At 44.1% G+C, this 13,386-nt stretch overlaps 1 protein-coding gene across 1 annotated transcript in view; it reads left to right on the top strand.

Moving 5' to 3' along the window:
• The first annotated feature begins 4 nt into the window (after window positions 1–4).
• The window catches only part of LPCAT2 (lysophosphatidylcholine acyltransferase 2), a 57,855-nt gene continuing 44,473 nt past the window's right edge, over window positions 5–13,386 (top strand). The window contains exons 1-6 of the mRNA XM_005865282.2: window positions 5–94; window positions 4,080–4,219; window positions 7,201–7,418; window positions 8,939–9,051; window positions 11,102–11,162; window positions 12,467–12,525. Of these exons, the coding sequence (XP_005865344.1) occupies window positions 5–94; window positions 4,080–4,219; window positions 7,201–7,418; window positions 8,939–9,051; window positions 11,102–11,162; window positions 12,467–12,525 (681 nt within the window). The remainder of the gene's footprint in view (window positions 95–4,079; window positions 4,220–7,200; window positions 7,419–8,938; window positions 9,052–11,101; window positions 11,163–12,466; window positions 12,526–13,386) is intronic.

The raw sequence follows: 13,386 nt of genomic DNA, 5'->3' as shown, positions 1-13,386 counted from the left end.
GCAGATGGTGCCCCGCCAGGCGTCCTTCTTCCCACCGCCCGTGCGCAACCCCTTCGTGCAGCAGACGCGCCTGGGCGCGGGGAGGCGCATCCAGGTGAGTGTGTGCGTCAGAGAGGAGGCAGCGGGCGAGGGGCGTGGGTCAGAGAGAGGGTGCATCAGGCGAGAGGCGTGGGTCAGAGAGAGGAGGCAGCGGGGCGAGGGGCAAGGGGCGTGGGCCAGAGAGAAGGTGCATTAGGGGAGGGGCGTGGGTCAGAGAGAGGAGGCAGGCCAGGTGAGAGGCAAGGATCTGAGAGATGAGAGGGTCTGAGGCTGCCATAGGTGTGACAGGGGAGGCATCTGAGGGGGGCGTGAGTCTGGGAAGCAAAAGCTCTGAGGGAGAAAGAGCTGTAGATCCCAGAGGGGAGGCTTGTGCAGGGGCCCTGAGTCTGCGAGGGGCGGAGAGGTGGGTCGGAGGATGGAGGGACCTGGAGGATGGTCTGGGGGTGGGAGGGGGCGTGTGGGAAGGGAAGGTGCAGAGCACATGTGGGTCTGAGTCGGAGGTCCTAGCCAGGAGGAGGCAGAGCAGGCCAGTGGCCGGGGACGCATTCATTCCGTGCGGAGAAGCGGGAGTGGATCCGTGAGAACTTCCATTGGAGTGTGAGGATGTAGCTGGGGGCCAGCCTACACAGGAGCGTGGGTTTGGGGAATTTTCTTTGTTTGTTGTTTAGGGAAGGAGAGGAGTGAGTGTGGGATGGGAAGGGTGAGTGAGAACGCAGAGAGCCCAGGTCTGGGGTTGGAACAATAAGTTAAGACGGAGAAGACCCAGCCGAGCAGAGGCATCAAGGGTAGGAAATGGGGATCCGGGAAAAGGGATGATGAGGGTCCGCTTGGGGTGTTTCTTTTTGGCCCCGAATCAGTCTTCACCCAAACACTTCTCCCAGATCCGAGGATGAGAGGGAGCCCGGACGCCCCTCCACTGTTGACAATGGCCACATGCAAAAAGGAAGTGTCCTTTCCTGTCCTTTTTCTGGTAAAGCGCTGCGTTTCCCATCAACAGTAACCCTCACTCTTCGGACTTCCTCTTTGGTGAAGTTAGTGATCAAAGAACAAGATAGACTACGCAAGCTTCATTGGTCCCGGGTGGTCTGTATGGGGGTGGGGGGAGATGTTTTCTTGTCCGCATCACAGGTTTCTTTCCTTTGGATTGGAAATAGTGTGATGGATGCACTAAGGCCATCGTCTTGGGCAGTGCAGGCAGGCCGTTCCTTTGGATTGGAAATAGTGTGATGGATGCACTAAGACCATCCATCGTCTTGGGCAGTGCAGGCAGGCCAAGTGCTGGGCTGAGCAGCCCGGGTGGTGGTGGGAGTGATGACAGACGGGTGTCTGGATGAAGAAGGGTGTGAGAGGAAGGGGAAAACCATGTCGTAACAGCTCTTTGTCAAGAAATGAGGCGTTTGAAACTGGGATCTTCATGTCTGTCAGTGGGTAGAGGTTCCCATTGTGTCTTAAAAATGTAGAGACACTTCTGAGGGCAGTGACTGTCATTCAAGATGAATTGTAGTCACATCCGTCCTACTTGAATGAAAGTGTGTCCATCTATTTGGCTTCATATTTTTGAAAGAGGATCAGAGTGGTAGACTATGGGTATTTGTATTGCACCCGGAGGAAATTATTGTTTTTTAATAGCGTGGCCTGTTACGGTTGAGGGAGCACTTCCCAGTAACTACAAGAGCTGAGGTACAATGGACAGGTCACTGGTCTCAGTCAGAGAACATCTCGGGCCCTGCCCCCTGTTCGTTGTATGTCTCCAGCCAAGTCACTTAACTGCTCTGAACTACACTTTCCTCATCTATTAAATTGGAATAAAGTACATCAAAAGAGGAATAAAATTAAGTGAAGCAATGTGTGAAACAATCGGGTATTGTTCGTTGATCTTAATATTGATAATGATGCTATTGGTTGTCTACATTTTTAACGTAGTACTTAAAAGTTGCTATTTGTGTGGAAAGGAATGGAATATAGTCTGGGTATTTATTTTAAAAACTAAAAATCCACGTAGACCAGAGATGCAAAATAAGTTTCAATGGCTTGAATGGTCTGGGTAAAGGTAGATGTAATTGAAAAACAATGTTGGCTATATTATCCAGTTTAAAAGGCGGATATACTTTTTCATATAAGTGTGACTTGATATGACTAATTCAGACTAAATTTAGTTTGAATTCAAATTTAATCTTGAGTGATGATCAGTGTCTTGCTCAAGGACTGTTATCACTTTTGCATCTCATGTCAGGGTTTAGCTTGCCCCTCCACCCCCACTTCTCTTTTTTGACTATGTAAGGTTCTGCTACTGAGTTGCATGGGAAAAGAGTAGCCTGGCTTTCATTTCCTCAGCAGAATATGGGATGGAAATGAGTGTTTAGTGGTAATTGTGGGGCCATTTACCATATAAAAATATTTGTTTGAATGCCTACTATGTGCCAGGCACAATACAATTCTCTGGAGATACAGCAGTGAAAAGCGAAATAAGGAACCTGCCTATCTGAAGCTTATATCTCACAGAAAAAATTAAACAAGTACAAAAACATATAATATCATGTTTTTCTAAGCGCAGAGAAGAGGATAAGCCTGATAGAGTGTTGAAAGAATGTCTTTCTACAGAGATGACATATTACCAAATAGAAATGTGATGGAGAATCCTCCTAATTTTTCAGAATTACTCAACATTGCTTTACTGTTAAGTACTATTATTTGTTGCAAACATGAAAGTGACACAGAAAAAAAAGGTTGCTCACTATTTGACAACTTACTCAATTAAAATCCATGTTATCTGCTCATTTTGAATGTTAGTGAATCTTCTAGGAATATTCTGTAACCTCATCACAACTTTTCCTACAGGGTCTATGCTACACCTAGACCCTGAACCAAGACCCTCACCCTATGGTCCTTTCTTACACCAGGATCATTTCTTGGCCATTGGCCAGGCTGTCTTTATTTTTGACCTGCCTTGGAGCAAACCCACTACCATCTTTTCTCATCAGAATTAAAATCCTTATTAAAAGGTACCATGAAGAAATTGAAAGGGCAAACCATGGGATGGGAGAAAACATTTTCAATTCATATGTCGATGAACAAAAGACTCTTAGAAAGAACTCCTATAAATGGATATGAAAAAGACTAACCACCCAGTAAAAAATGGGCCGAAGACTCGAACAGGCACCTAAAATAAGAAGTTAAAGCAATGACCAACCAACACCTGAAAAACTTGCTCCGTCTATCAAGGAAGTGTGAGTTAAAACCTCAGTGAGCTAGCAATTTCCACCCACCAGCATGGCTGCAAAGACTGTCAACACCAAGGATTGGTGAGGATGTGAGGCAACAGGATCTTTCATACTTGTTATTAGACATGCACAATGGTACAACCACTTTGGAAACCAGTTTGGCAGTTTCTTACACAGTGAAGCATGCTCTGACCCAGCAGTTTCACTCCCAATGATACGAACATATATGTTCACACAGGGACGTGAACATTCATCTTCATAGTTAAAAACTTACAATAAGGCCAGCTGTCCATGAACAGATGAGTGGATAAGTGAGCTGTGATCTAGCCACACAATGGAATCATACTCTGCAATGAAAAAGACTTCACTCCTTATGCGTATGGCAACATGGTGGAATCTCAAAAATACGGAGTGAATGAAGCCAGACATAAAAGTCCATACTGTGTGATACCATTTAGGTAAAAATCTAGGACAGGCAAGACTATAGTGAAAGAAAGTCTCAGTGTTTACCAAGGGCTGGGGAGAGTGTATTGACTGCAAAGAGGCACAAGGGACCTTTGTTGGGTGACCGGAATGTTCTATATCTTGATCGTGGTGGTGTTTGCATAGCAATATACATTTGAAAAACGCATAATCTACACACTTCAACTAGGTGCATTTTATTTTATGTAAATGGTGTCTTAATAAAGTTGATGTTTTAAAGACACTAGCAACACCAGATGTTGGCCGGTATGTACAGTGGCTGAAATTCTAATACATGGCCAGGGACATTTTAAAAAAAAGATACAGCCACTTATTTTTATCAACTTTGCCTTTCAGACTTTCTTTCTTGGAATTGTCCTGCTTCCGGTTCGTGCCTTACTGCTTGCCTTAGTTTTATTACTGGCGTGGCCATTTGCTGCGATTTCAACAGTATGCTGTCCTGATAAGCCGACCCATCCAATAACTGGTTGGAGGAGGTAAGAAATAGTTACATCAAAATATTAAGTAAATCGCCATTCAGACATACAGTTAGTGATCGGTAGTTTTATCTAACTGCTACCTACTCAGTTTTCATTACTTATTTTTGTTTCTCAGATGAGACTGTTCTTAATTGATCATATGCAGGAATTACTGCCCAAGAACAGATCGCCTTTTGTTGAAGTTGTTGCTTCCTAATATTAAAACATTTTGTTTTCTGAATTATTGCCAAAGAGGGATAGATCCCTGATTCTCAAAGACCCGGTTAGTGTACCTGACACCATTGCAGTGGAAAAGTACCCGGCTTCTTTTGTTGTTATTCTTCCTGAGTTTTCACATTTGCTTTTGTCCCTCTATAATAACTACATACTTCAGTAAGTGATATAATTAAGTGGACAAATTATAGTATATTAACTCATTACTTTAGTGATGATGATGATTATTATTTTAAACCTCACCCAAGGATATTTTCCCATTGATTTTTAGAGAGAGTGGGAGAGGGAAAGACAGAGAGAAATAGCAATGTGAGAGAAACACATCGATGGGTTGCCTCCTACACGAGCCCTGACCAGGGCGGAAAGAGGGGTCGCTGTGGGAACAATGAGAAACCCAGGCTGATCTTCCCAACTACACTCCCTCCCACGGAAGAGCCTTGAGGAGGGGTCAGCAGGTGGCTCAGAGAGGGGCCAGCAGGTGTCCACCCAGGGGGACAGAAAGTTAAAGTCTCTGGCTCTGCCCCCTGGAGCCAGCTCTGTGGACCCCAGAGCCCGCACGTGTTCTGGGTCCCACAAGTTTCGTTAAGCCATTTCCCCACTCGGACCCTCGGTTTTATCTCTGCCAAACGGAGTGCCTACCTGCAGTGAGAACCCTGAGGAGGGTGTCCGGTTGTAGGAACAGCCTGTGGGCAGCAGGGTGGGGTTCCAAGGCCAGCCTTCCTGTTGGCCTGCACTCTGACCCCAATGGCTCTAATTTAGAATGAGCTTAGCAAGTGCTGGGCACTGACCAAGGCTCCAGGCCACGGAAGCAAGTGGGGACTCAGAAGCACCCCGAAATCCTCCCTGAAGGAGGGCAGTGTTATCTAATTCGCACAAAAGCACTATCTGGGCTGGTGCCGGAGCTGGATGCTGAGGGACCCGGGACAAAGGACATCGCCAGAGAGATGCTGCACATCTCTGCACCCCCAGGGACTGAGCGGTCCTCACCCGCTAGAAATCTCTGAGCAGGAATGACACAGCTATTCTCATGGCCAACACCCTTTTGTCTACCTGCCCACACCAACCAGTGAGGCCTCAGCGACTCAGAAAGTAAGAGTGAATCTCAGGCCTACATCGTCAAGGTCGCCCCAGATGACCTTGAGCTCTACAAGGAAGAAAGACTGTCCTGCCTTCACAGGATGCTGGCAGACCTAGTGGTCAAACCCAGACACCTCTGTGTACGTTTGGGCAAATGGCCTAACTCAGCGGTTCTCAACCTGTGGGTCGCGATCCCTTTGGCGGTCGAACGACCCTTTGACAGGGGTCGCCTAAGACCATCCTGCATATCAGATATTTACATTACGATTCATAACAGTAGCAACATTACAGTTATGAAGTAGCAATGAAAATAATTTTATGGTTGGGTCACAACATGAGGAACTGTATTTAAAGGGCCAGAAGGTTGAGAACCACTGGTCTAAAGGGTCAGAAAACAGATAAAATAAAGGTTGGAAAAGGAAGTCCTATTTTCTTCAATGAAGCCTCCTCTCAAACAGGTAACATTGGAGTTATTATGCAACACTAGACTTTTAGCCATTTAAAAAAAACAACAGTACTTTAACTAGAAGTCTTTCGTGACTTTGAATATGGGGTACTTCGGAATGTAGCTGTCAGAAGCCCCATCACTATGAATCGGAAATAGGACTAGTGGGAACTCCATGAAAGAGGGAGCTTTTTATCTCTACATCAATGGCGATCTTAACTCTCCACGGAAAGGCAAGAAGGAGAGAGGCGGCCATTCCTCTGGGTCCCCTGGAAAAGTACTTTGGCTTTCTGTGTCTCACTTCTCCTTGCTATGAAGTCAAAGTCAGACCAACTTCCTCAGCAGCTAGTTGCTTCATCATTCCTCACTGTCATCGTACAAGATTGTTGAGAAAATTAAACAGGAAGCCCACTTGCTAAAACTCCCATCAGTTGTCTTACGGGAGGATGTATGTAGTATTGCATTTTCATGAAAAGCTATAGGTGTTTCCATTTCTAGGGGTATATGTTTTGGTTTCTCTACTCATTGGAGTCTATCAAGGACAGGGGCTGGACCTTACTTGTGTGTCCAGCACAGTTCCTGGCACAATGTGATGAATTATTCATCTTTAATGACCGATCCTTTGGAAAATGTTAGCAATCAGATTTCCAGAATTGTCTAAGTGAATGACAATGAGATGGTGAATTTCTTAAGAGTCTTAATGATGTCTTAGAAGGCTGACTTCTTAAAAAGTATTCCTAAAATAACGCTGAGGACAGTTTCAGCATGAGAATTCTAAAAGTGTTCGGGGGAGATAGCGGCATCTTTGTTACTCACATGTAGATTCCCAAGGTGGTTACCTGGAAGGGCAATACTGATTTGAACTTCTCAGAGGGATGTGTGTTGAAAACTCACTCTATTCACTTTAGAGTCACAGAAGAATAGAGCCGATTACTAGCCGTATGTCCTTGGGGAAAAAATTACTTCTCTGCGCCTCAGTTTTCTGAAAAATGGGGATAATAATAATAATAACACCTGTTGTATAAAATCGGGCCGAGGAGTAAAGAAATTCATATAGGTAGAGGATTTCGAATAGTTCCTGGCAGAAAGCGTTCCATGGAAGTGTTAGTTATTCTTCTTAGCTTGTATTTTAAAATGAAGTGTTCTGATACGTCTGGGGTTCCACGTTGTGTTTTAGCGTAACGCCCAGCGTTAGCTGCAGTGAGCAAAGCTAATTCTGTCCTTTCCATGTGTGTTTTCGAAGGAAAATTACTCACCCAGTTTTGAAGTTTCTGGGCCGGGCCATGTTCTTCTCGATGGGGTTTTCAGTTACTGTGAAAGGGAAGATCGCAAGTCCCGTGGAAGCCCCGATTTTTGTCGTGGCCCCCCACTCCACATTCTTCGATGGGATCGCCTGTGTCGCCGCGGGGTTACCTTCCATGGTTTCTCGCAACGAGAATGTGCAGGTGCCTCTGATTGGCAGTAAGTACTTGTAAGGTAACATGGATAAAAGAGTTTCACGTTCATGCCTTGTAAAAATCACATTTAGTTTACTGGTAGGTTTTTAAGACACTTTAAAATAATGAAATATCTCAAACATATTTCCTTCCTTTTAATGAGGTACGATATTGAAAGAATGACTTTATGAAAAAAGATTGAACTTCTCTCTATATGAACCCTTATAATTCTTTTAAAATCTTACTTTTAGCACTGTACCATCATCTCTTTCTGTTCTTTTTAAAAAAATATATTTTATTAATTTTTTACAGAGAGGAAGGGAGAGGGGATCGAGAGCTAGAAACATCGATGAGAGAGAAACATCGATCAGCTGCCTCTTGCACACTCCCTACTGGGGATGTGCCCGAAACCAAGTACATGCCCTTGACCGGAATCGAACCCAGGACTCTTGAGGCCGCAGGCCGACGCTCTATACACTGAGCCAAACCGGCTAGGGCTCTTTCTGTTCTTATATATAAAAGGCCAGTTTTTCAAATACCAAACATGCTTGATTTTCTTTTTTTGAGAGAGAGAATTTAACCACAGAATTTGTGGAAGCACCCGATGCATGCTACTTCATGAATTTCTCTTCAGGCATTAGGCTGATGAACACACTACATTTTTTTGTCCTAACTCTGCTTTTTTCATTTCCCCCAAACCTCCACGAGGGACCCATGTGTAAATCTCTGAAAATTATGATGTGGAACAGTAAGTGCTTCCTGCCGTAAAAAATAATGAAGCAAGCGAAATGTTTTTCCCACCCGATGCTTGGGTCCCTCCCTAGGGGAATGGTCTCCAAGTAACTGCTCCCTGTGGTCCCAAGGTCATTGCAAGCATCAAACGATGAGAGAGCGAGCGTGAATGTTGCCCGATGTGGCCTTGGTACTTGCGGACATAATAGTCATTCATTCGGCTACGAACACTCTCTTTTTCAGTGTAACTCCCTGCTTTGTGTAACAGGCATTTTCCTGAAAAGTCGCATAGCAATGGATTTTTGGTAAATTGAGATTTACTTTGCATGTGCTAGGAAGGTAGGCATTTAAAAGATTGTTGTGCTGAAAATTTTAGTAAAATGAATAGTAATTGCTTTGGACTCCTGTGTACTATGAATTCACATAACCAGTTTTCGGGACGTCCCTAAAATAAAATCAGACAATCTTGACATTTCAAAAGTTTAATGTCAATTCAGGAAGAAGACCTGTAGGGAACAAATTGCATTTACTGTTTTTCATATTCCTGCTGCTGATGTCTGTGAAGTCAAATGAAATATTTTTAGCTAGAAATTTCCACCTCTCCTTTTAAAACCAGAAGCTAAGTTCTAATAAACTTTGAATTAGAGGGTGTGTGTTTTTTTTAAAAAAGTTGTTCTCTTTTATTTGCTTTCATTTTAATTTTCATACAGTTTGTTTAATGATTTACCCAGTGTTACCATGTTGGTAGCGTTAGCCAAAAAAAAAAAAAAAAAAAAAAAAAAGGCTTGGTTGTAAATTTTGTTTGTTTTAAAGGACTGTTACGGGCTCTGCAGCCAGTGTTGGTATCCCGCGTGGACCCGGATTCCCGAAAAAACACAATAAATGAAATCATAAGGCGAGCAACCTCAGGAGGGGAATGGCCCCAGGTAAAACACAGGCGATGTTGACGTGAATACATTGAGAATTGAATCTGAGAAGTCCCCTTCCCCATGAGATACTCAGGGAATTTAATGTATCATTCTTTTTTTTATTCTCCGAACTCTGAACCAGTTTTTACTTTGTGTTATAAAAAGTAAACTCCCTACCTCTCAATTTATTTTCCTTTGTAAAGACGAGATGCTAATGCTCTGTTGTACTCAACAGTATGGCAGGTTTATACTAAAAAAGTAGTTAAGATCTTGACTCTTATCTGAAGTAAATTTGGATAGAGCTTTTCAGTTCAGGGGGGCATGTCAGAATCACCTGTAGCAGCTTTTCACACTTGACCATCTCATCACCCCCTTCCACTGGAATGAATGCCTTTTGAAGGTGAGGGAGGGGCAGCACTGATGGGAGAAAGAAAGCCCCATGGGTGATGCTGGTAAGTACTTCTCTACCTTTGCCCAGGTGAAAGCAGGTGATCGCTAGCAGAACTAATGGCCCTGCAGTGATCTGGCCATCCCTGACGATGTGTAGATGTTAGAGTACCCAGAAGAGCATGGCCCACTGGGAGGCTGTAGAAACCAAGGCATGTGAAGAATCTATATATATAAAAGCCTAAGCAACCCTTACAACCGAACGACTGGTCAACCAGTCGCTATGACACGCACTGACCACCAGGGGGCAGACGCTCAATGCAGGAGCAGCCCCCTGGTGGTCAGTGCTCTCCCACAGCTAACCTCCCACGGCAGGCCAACCTCCTGGGGTCCCTCCAACCTGGCCAGCTGGCCCTGATTGCCCCATAGGGTCTGGGCTAGACGGCCCCAATCAACCCTGATCAGCCAGGCCGAGGGATCCCACCAGTGCACGAATTCGTGCACCGGGCCTCTAGTGGTTTAATAAAAGTGAATGAGGAGAAGTGGCATTTGGAATAAGGGTTCCATTTTTCCTCTTTGGATCCAAAGAATAGATCTAGGACTGGTAGGTGAAAGTTAACACGTAGGTAGATTTCCACTCATTTTGCTCAACTCGAGGTACTTACTGTCCAGAGGTAGAATCGTCTGATATGGAATCCTTTTCTGAAACCACATGCGGGGGATATTATAGAGAGAGTTCAAGCATTGGAAATGCTAGTTGACTTTTAATGCCCCCTCCAGCTCTGAGACTTGGTGATTCATTGTTAACAGGGTAGCTAGAGAGTGTCCGCTGAATGAGTCACGGTTGTCATAGGAAACCAGTTTCTTTCTAAATTGGAGGATGGAATGGGCACCTACTCATAATTTTAATTTTACAAATAACCTTTTATAGTGGCGATTTAGCCTAATGATGTTTCTCTCTCTAATTATTATAAAATACTCATTACTAGCTGCTGGGGGAGCAGGAATTTTCTATGTTGTTTTATGTACTTGGCGATTTATTCCTTGCTCAATTCAAAACGTGTCAGAAAATCAGTGAATGGGAAACTTACTCTACTGTGTGTCTTTCACATGGAAAACATAAGGAAGTATGCTCACAGCTAAAAACACTTCCTCAAAAAGATACGAAGTTGTGTTTCATAGCTCAACAAATTCAAGTAAGGACAAAGCATATTGTAAGCTGCTAGCTCCTCCTTTTCCCTCCGTGCCTTTTGTTGGGAGTGATATCATTTAATGGGAGAACTGAAACAAAGAAGTAGGAAATGATGTGGTTGAGGATGTAGAGCAGCAGCAGAAAGAATGTAATATTGCCTACGTGTTGCCCTTGACCGTAACTTAGGTCTACATCATCTTCCCAATCTGTTCGGATCCTAAGTATCACCAAGAAACATTTGCTAAGTGTATATTCCAGTCAAAGCTTTAATCTATTTTCTAATTCCTTACTGGGCAGACTACACGTCTTGTAGAGGAAGACCAAATGCCTGTCATCTGACTCTGGCTTTCGTTAGAATCAAGGGTTAGCCTTTGATTTCGTCTCTGTTTTATAAGAATTGGCAGCTATCTGTGAAGTATGTGAGAAAGTGAATGATGAGCTAATCAATTAATTAGACTGAAATATTAAATCTATTCCTTTTCTTCCAAGATACTAGTTTTCCCAGAAGGTACTTGTACTAATCGCTCCTGTTTGATTACTTTTAAACCAGGTGAGATCAATTAAATTACGTATTGTGACAAAGTCGTATGGACGATTTCTCGAATGATTTGATAGTGATGTACAAACAGAACGCGTTGGTTTGCTCTGAGCGTTGCTTCTTTTCCGGCAAAAAGTTCTTAATGTTACGAAGCCACAGAATGCACTTCTTTACTTTCTCTTTTGGTATCATAACCCCTTCTTCCTGGGAGAGAAAGAGAGAGAGAGAGAGAGAAAGTGTGTGTGTGTGTGTGTGTGTGTGTGCGCGCGTGCGCGCGCTCAACCTACTGGTGGATTTTCCTTTTTCTCCAAGGACTTGGTCACAGGCACCCAGGGTCCTGTGTCATCAAGTGGAAACCTATTTCGATGATCATTATCATGCCTTCTAAGGCTCGTTTAATTTTTTTAATATTATCAAGCCACGAGTTTCATAGTAATGTGTAATTTTACAGCACTTGGCAATACAGTGGGGCCTTGACTTACGAGTTTAATTCGTTCCGTGACGGAGCTCGTAACTCAAATTACTCGTATGTCAAATCAATTTTCACCATTACAATGAATTGAAATGCCATTAATCCGTTCCGGACACCCAAAAACGACGTTTTGCAAAATAACTGCAAGCACAAATGCGAGCACAACACTGATGCTTCAACTAAGAGCTAACCACTTAAAGTGAACGAGTGAGACACGTGATGCTGGGCTGATGTTGTGGCGTTCACTGTGACATTCGCTGCGCCAACTAGCGGTGGGGTATCTGAAGCTGGCTCGTAACCCGAATTTTAGCTCGCAACTCAAAGCAAAAAATCGGCGGAGAGACGGCTCGTATCTCGAAAAACTCGTTAGTCGGGACACTCGTAAGTCAAGGCCCCACTGTACTTTAAAACGTTTCTGTATTGGCTGCCAGAATGCTCACAGCCAACGTTAAAACCCACTGTTGTCAACTGTGGTAGTTCTGGCTTCAAGCATTTGGTTTCGTCTCGATTTTCTTACTTCCTCTTTGCCTTGATTTTTGCCATGACTTCGAAAAAGAAAGTCCCTGTCAAATAATAGGTATTTGGAAAATGAAAGCAGATGGGGATGTAAGTAAGCGAATATTTTAAGTGACGGACCCAACGTTTAATATTCTGCTTACATAACTCTGCATTTTCAAAATCTCGCCTTTTGGTAAACGCGAGGGATTGACCAGCATTTAGCAAATAGTTTCTTATGTGTGCTCTGAAGTCATTTCTGTGTGTCATTTCTTACTACATTTTTTTCTCTGTTGTAAAACCTGTACCCACACAAAGCCTTGGTAATAAGATTTCATCCTGGTCATAGGAGCCTTCATCCCGGCGGTGCCCGTGCAGCCAATCCTCCTCCGATACCCTAACAAGCTGGTAAGCACCCTGTTTCCCTCCGGGGAGACTTTCAGGCATTCCCAACAGCACAGATGCCCCAGGGTCCCTTCCGATCATTTGAATGAAGGTCTGGAGAGATGAGTGGTGGGAGCAGAGGGGCAGTCTCGTTGCCCTTGGTTTTGAAGCGTTGCCCAGACAGACCTGTATTTGTTGATGCCAGGACCGCATTCTGGTTTTGCTACGACGAAGCCACATGCGGACGCCTCCTCGGCTTCTGCTCTGTTGTCACTATGATGGTGCGGTGCACCCTCAGGTTCAGGGTCTCCTTAGAAAACTCGCATCCATTTGTGCTTTTCGTGAAGCCAAGAAGGAAATTCTCTGGAGTCATTGGCCGTGGCTGGTGGGCGCGGATTGAAGAGGCAGGGTAAGGGTGGGGTAGGCTTGGCGTTTAATTACAGGCTCAGGACTTATTGTCTGTGTGACCCCTGGCAAGTATCTTCAGTCAGAAAATATTTTAAAAGGACCTAAAACCCTCCAGAAAGTCCCCAGTTGGCTCAGGAAATGGTCACTTCTGCTCCCGGCGGGCACCTGGTTGTCTTCTGGGCATGGATTGTGCCACCGTTCTCCTAAGCCCAGGTTTTCGGAGGATGTTTGGGGGCTGAGAGGACCTTCATTTAAATTACTAGGGAATTTCCATAAAAAGGCAAGATGTAGTCGCTAATGACCTGTTAGTGAAGATGAGGAGTTCTCGATCAAGTCAACTTTCTATTCCGTGGCTGCTTACACCACCATGGATGTCTGTAGTTAAAATGAAAATCTATCAGACTTTTACTCATTATATTTCTGACTGTGGGTTTGCATTTTTCATTTATTCAAATTCCTTCACTTTGCATTACTTTA

Source organism: Myotis brandtii, unplaced genomic scaffold (assembly GCF_000412655.1).
Source record: "Myotis brandtii unplaced genomic scaffold, ASM41265v1 scaffold2022, whole genome shotgun sequence".
In the NCBI taxonomy this organism is placed as follows: domain Eukaryota; kingdom Metazoa; phylum Chordata; class Mammalia; order Chiroptera; family Vespertilionidae; genus Myotis; species Myotis brandtii.
The sequence above is the reverse complement of the archived record's forward strand: the minus strand, read 5'-3'. Positions and strand labels throughout refer to the sequence as shown.